The following is a 6,019-nucleotide window of genomic DNA, read 5'->3' on the forward strand; positions in this document are numbered from 1 at the left end:
GCGGCGCACCATGGACGGGCTGCCCGGTCGGGCGTTGGGGGCCGCCTGCCTTCTGCTCTTGGCGGCCAGCTGGTTGGGACCTGAGGTCTGGGGCTCCCCCACACCCCCGCCGTCGCCCGCCGCACCACCCCCGCCCCCGCCACCCGGAGCTCCGGGTGGCTCGCAGGACACCTGTACGTCGTGCGGCGGCGGCGGCGGCGGCTTCCGGCGACCGGAGGAGCTGGGCCGGGTGGACGGTGACTTCCTGGAGGCGGTGAAGAGACACATCTTGAGCCGCCTGCAGTTGCGGGGCCGGCCCAACATCACGCACGCTGTGCCCAAGGCCGCCATGGTCACGGCCTTGCGCAAGCTGCACGCGGGCAAGGTGCGAGAGGACGGCCGCGTGGAGATCCCGCACCTCGACGGCCACGCCAGCCCGGGCGCCGATGGCCAAGAGCGCGTCTCCGAGATCATCAGTTTTGCGGAGACAGGTGGGTTTGGCCTTGGGGAAGCCAGCGGCTGCCGCGAACCCTCCCTTCTTTGCCCTCTTTTAGGAAGCTCCTTCTGCCTTCGCCGCCTCTGCTGCCTGCACGCCCCGAGGGCATTTAGGCTCCGGGCTGGGCCGTTCTGCGGTGGCCTTGCACTTGACTAAGGGTGGCGGACCCCTCCTACCGTCCGCGCCCAGACCCCAGACCTCTTTGCTGCTTCTCTTTCCCTGAAACAACTGGAAAACACCCTGCCCTTCATCCCTGCTTACAGGAATTGGGCGCCAGCGCCTCTGGGCGCGCGTCCCCCTCCCGGCAGATGCGCGCAGCCCTGGCTCTGCGGGCACTTGCTTGGTGATTGCTTAATGTTTTTGTTTCCCACGATCTGAGTGTAGGCTTAGCAGTGTAGATGGAGATGTGTGTGCTTGTTGATATACGTGGGCCGGAGAGGAGAGGAGAGAGGAGAGAGGAGAGAGGGAGAGAGGGAGAGAGGGAGAGAGGGAGAGAGGGAGAGAGAGAGAGAGAACACGCCAGAGAGAGCGAGCCAGAGAGCCTGCATGAGAGGCCCCTGGGGCCGCTTCCATCGCCTGGCGGCATGGGCTTGCCAGGATTGCTGAAGCATCGGTGAGGAGAGCTAGGCAACCTCCCTTCCGATTGTGTGGGCACCAGAGTCGGCAGAAGGCAGCTTCTCAACAGGTCCATCATTTACGCAAAGACACAGCTCAGGAACAGCCCCATGCCTTAAAGCTTGCCTGGCAGCCGCGGCAGCCCTCTCTAGTCCGGGAGAGAGCAGCAGAGTTTGTGGTTAACAAAGAGTGGGATTCCTTTCTGCAGTGTCCTCCTTGGCCCCGCGTTGCAAATCTCTGTCCACTATCTAAATATAAAAATCAGAGAAAGAGAGAGGGAAAGGAAAAAATATCTTCAGGAAATTTAAAAAGAAGAAGGAAAATTGCCTGGGCAGAAACGGTGTAAGTGCTTTAGACATCGCTGTCCCTTTCAGGACTTGAGTGAGCCAGGCTGGCTGGCTTTTGTGCCGAAAGCTCAGCCCCATTTGTGTTGAGGGGACTCCAGAGAAGCTCTCAGAGGGGGAAGCCCGATGTAGTCAGGGTGGGGGACAAACAGAGCCTGGGAAGAGGAGGGGGGACCAGCTATGCCTCTGGCTGCAAATGCCCCCCTACTCTCCCAGGCATCAGGGAGACCCTGCCTGTGCCGCTGCCGGGGTGATAAAAAGGGATGAAAAGTTTTGCATGGCCGAGTGTGGAGAAAGGCGGAGACAATCAAGGCTGGTTTGTGCTTAGAAAGAAATACATTGCCATTTTAGCTGTCCGCCAGAGTCAGGGGAAGCTCGACATGCAATTAGAGAGGGCTTGGATTAAAAGGTGCTTTGGGGCCCAGAGGAGAAATAGGATTCGGGAAGGTCGAGAGGCCTTTTGGTCCCGGTGGCACAAAATGACAGCAGGGGCTGTTATATTTCTGGTCCAATTCACGGAGCCAGCTCTTTGACTTATAAATAACAGATTCAGGTCACAGGCAGCACGGCCAAGACCAGCTTTTAAGGCTGCAGTTTCCCCTGTTTCAAAGTCAGACGTCAGTGTTATTAGAGGAGCTAGTGAGAACTGAGGAAGGGGCGGGGGGGGGGGGGCTTAGTGGGAGGTTTGATAGGAGCAGCCACGTCTGCAGAGACTGTCAGAGGGAAGGGCTGACGGAACAGACTGCGAGGGGACATCCTCTCTTGCCTGGCATAACTATTCTTCTGGTTGAGCTGCATTATTGAGACGAGAGCAGCCCCCACCCCCACCGAGATCTTGCACTGCCAGGCTCTTCCAGCCAGGGTCTGGTCAAAGGATGGGACCTTGACCTTGAGTTTTCAAGGCTGATCGTCCTGTCCCTTGCAACTCCTTGGAAACAAGGACTACACTTTGCAGCTTAGCGGACACACACACACGTCTGTGTCAGAAACCCGAGCAGCTTGTGTGTTTCCAGTGGAGGTCCCACTGGGGGCTGGACCAGATCAAGCTTAGGTAAACACTGGCGAGAGGCTGAAGGTGGCTCAGCTTGATTTTGCAATGCCCTTAGTTAACCAGAAAGAAGACCGGGGTGCGGGGCGGGGGGAGCCTTATTTAAAACAACCTACCCTCAAATCCTCTCTTCAATCTTGGTTTTGTTTTCAGAGACCCATAACAACTTGTTAAGATCTTGGGCTCCTGACAAGTTCTGTCGAACTTTGAGGCCCGACAGTCCCATCTCCAGGGAAGCCTGGTTTGGGAGAGGTGAGGCAGGGTTTTTATAGGTCTGGACCCTCTGGCTCCACCCGGGTCCTATTTTCTGAATGGGAAGTGATTCTTCTGCCTCTGGCAGGTTATGGCAGAGGCCCGGGCCCCAGGAATGGTATTTCTGGTCAGTAACACTTTCCAGCTGTGGCGAGTGTTCCTTCCAACATCACACAGCGGAGTCCATTTCCCCATTGCCTTGTGTTCTCATGGAATTAACTTGGCCCATTCTTCCCGTCTCCACAGATGGCCTCGCCTCCTCCCGGGTCCGCCTGTACTTCTTCGTCTCTAACGAAGGCAACCAGAACCTATTTGTGGTGCAGGCCAGCCTGTGGCTGTACCTGAAACTCCTCCCCTACGTCCTGGAGAAGGGAAGCCGGAGGAAGGTACGGGTCAAGGTGTACTTCCAGGAACAGGGTCACGGTGACAGGTGGAATGTTGTGGAGAAGAAGGTGGACCTAAAGCGTAGCGGCTGGCACACCTTCCCCATCACTGAGGCCATCCAGGCCTTATTTGAACGGGGTGAGAGACGCCTTAACCTGGACGTGCTGTGTGACAGCTGCCAGGAGCTGGCCGTGGTGCCTGTGTTTGTGGACCCTGGTGAGGAGTCACACAGGCCCTTCGTAGTGGTGCAGGCCCGCCTAGGTGACAGCAGACATCGCATCCGCAAGCGGGGCCTGGAGTGTGATGGGAGGACCAGCCTCTGTTGCAGGCAACAGTTCTACATCGACTTTCGGCTCATCGGTTGGAACGACTGGATCATTGCACCCACTGGTTACTACGGGAATTACTGTGAAGGCAGCTGCCCGGCCTACCTGGCTGGGGTCCCTGGCTCAGCCTCCTCCTTCCACACTGCTGTGGTGAACCAGTACCGCATGCGTGGCCTGAACCCAGGGCCCGTGAACTCTTGCTGCATCCCCACCAAGCTGAGCTCCATGTCCATGCTCTACTTCGATGACGAGTACAACATCGTCAAGCGGGACGTGCCCAACATGATCGTGGAGGAGTGTGGCTGCGCCTGACCACGGCGACGGGTGCGGAGCGCAGGCCCGTGGGGGCTTTGAGGGAGCAGGAGAGCTGAGTGTGGTTGTTCCATTGGGCTGCGGAGAGTGCCCGGGGTGAGGCCTGAAATAATAATGTTCTCCTGCTTCGTAGAAAACCAGTCAGAACCAGAGGGAGAACCCTCCTGTGCCACGAGAGACTCCTAACCGCACACATAGATACGCATAGCTAGACTCATCCTGCCACCCACACAGCAGCCTCCAGGATACCAGCAAACGGATGCGGTGACAAATGGCAGCTTAGCTACCAATGCCTGTCAGTAGGAGAGAATGGGGTGAGCGGCTACCATTCCCACCAGCTGGCCGGGCACTCTCAATCGCGCCTTCTGAGCACACATAAAAGCACAAAGACAGAGGACACAGAGAGAGTGAGCCAGAGAGCCACCAGGAGGAAAAGCAGGCTGGGAGCACAGGCGGGCGGAGGGCCGTGTGCCCCTGGCTTGTCCCAGGCTCTTCGCCGCAGCGCCTGGCGCAGTCCTGCCTGCTCACTCTCTGCCTGGCATCCTTCATGCTTTGAGGCCAGCGGAACTGTGCCACCCTGTTCTTGGAGAGGGCAAATAGCCCAGGAGGGACTCGCCTGTCACAGAGACCATGGAGCAGGGACAGTGACCCTTTGACTGTCTGTCGCTTGGATCCCTGGTGTGACTTGTGTGTTTGTGTGTGTGTTTGTCTTCAGGGGTTGGGGGTGGGGAGAGGAGAAGGGTCTTAATTTCATGCTTTAAACTCGCCTCCAACAGCTGACAGGTCATTTGTGCCGGTTGTAGAATTGAAAAGAACCTATCAGCTATGACCTTTGAAGTGGATTCTAAATGAGAAGGGAAAAAAAATGTTGCAATCAGTGCCCTTTGCTGGGGATATCCTCCTAGCGCTGTGGTGGGAGGGACAGGGATGACACTAGGCAAGGGAAGAGCCCAGAGGGGGCAGCGGTCGAGCAGAGGCGGCACAGGGAGTTGGCGAGACGGGAGAGCTTTTAGTTGCTTTGCAGAAATTGTCCCTGCGGCTGGGCCCTGGCTCCAGGGGTTGTCGTGGACGTGGCTCCTGCCCACTTTACTCGCCCACCTGCCTGCCCCACAAAGCACTTGCGGTCCTGCATGAACGCACATGGCAATAGCACTTGCAGGTCTACGCGTGTCCAGAAGTGGCCCTGGGGCCAGAGCTGCTGTGGCGGTCCTCGTGGATGTCCAAGTGCCACGTGAACTATGCAATTTAAAGGGTTGACCCACACCAGGCGAAACTGAACTCGTCCGTCTCTTTTATATTTTTATACTTGAAATCCTTTGCTTCTTTTCTAAGCGAATGATTGCTTTCAATGTTTGCACTGATTTACTTGCATGGTTAGTCAGAAACTGCCATTTGAAAAAAAGTTATTTTTATAGCAGCAGAAAAATGAATACAGTTAAATGTATTATACATAATTTTGGAACCAAAGAGGCCAGCGGATCAGTTTTAATTTTTATTAGACGGCAAGGCCATCTTTTATGAGGTAGATGTTCTAAACGACCCCTTGAGTGGCCTGCCAGCGTTTCAGGGTATAAATGATTTTTTTTTTTATTATTCAGTTGATGTGTCTCTTCTGTTCTTACACACCCAGAAGGTAGCGTAAAAGAAAAGGATGGTAGAATGCAGGTGTGTATCTGTAAGTCCTCATCTTTAGTTTATTTAATAAAGCCCTCCTTAGGTTCTGTTTCATAATAACTTAAAACCAAACAACTTCCCCCTCACAGACTGGCTGTCTAAGTATTTTACGTTCATGTACAGTTTAAGAAAATAAAAGATGGAGTGCCATGGGCTTTCTGCCTTGTCTGGTGTCTGGGGCAGTGGGCAGCTGGGAGGAAGGGGTTGGTCCAGGTGTCCAGTTCTGGTGCCGGCAGTCCTCATGGCATGCTCCCTACAGTCTCAGAGCCCTTGCTGACACCTAAGTCTTGCAGAAGCCAGAGAGATGGCAGGACACCAGCTAAGAGTCAAGGAACAAATTAACGAATCACCCGTTTGTTTACCGGTCCAGTCCCTAACTAGTTACACTCCACCAAAGCTGGATCTCTGCTTTCCGAAAGTGCTGTGTTTCCTGATGCCAGCCCCGATGACCTGACTTCGAGCCCAGGGCCCACATCGTGGAAAGAGGGCCCTGGCTCTGTGAAGTGTCCTCTGGTCTCCACACACATGCTGCACACAGCACACACAAACGGGAACGTGTCCGCTCAGGCTCCAGGCCACAGAGGGAGGG

The 6,019-nt window shown here is 55.6% G+C and overlaps 1 protein-coding gene across 1 annotated transcript; it reads left to right on the forward strand.

Annotated features, from left to right (window-relative positions):
- Positions 1–10: 10 nt before the first annotated feature.
- Positions 11–5,581, forward strand: Inhbb (inhibin subunit beta B). Its single transcript, XM_005348271.2, has 2 exons — positions 11–470; positions 2,981–5,581. Exons 1-2 carry the CDS (start codon positions 11–13, stop codon positions 3,754–3,756), a joined length of 1,236 nt encoding a protein of 411 aa, XP_005348328.1. The 3' UTR covers positions 3,757–5,581.
- The last annotated feature ends 438 nt before the right edge of the window (positions 5,582–6,019 follow it).

This window comes from Microtus ochrogaster, chromosome 6 (genome assembly GCF_000317375.1).
Source record: "Microtus ochrogaster isolate Prairie Vole_2 chromosome 6, MicOch1.0, whole genome shotgun sequence".
Classification (NCBI taxonomy): Eukaryota; Metazoa; Chordata; class Mammalia; order Rodentia; family Cricetidae; genus Microtus; species Microtus ochrogaster.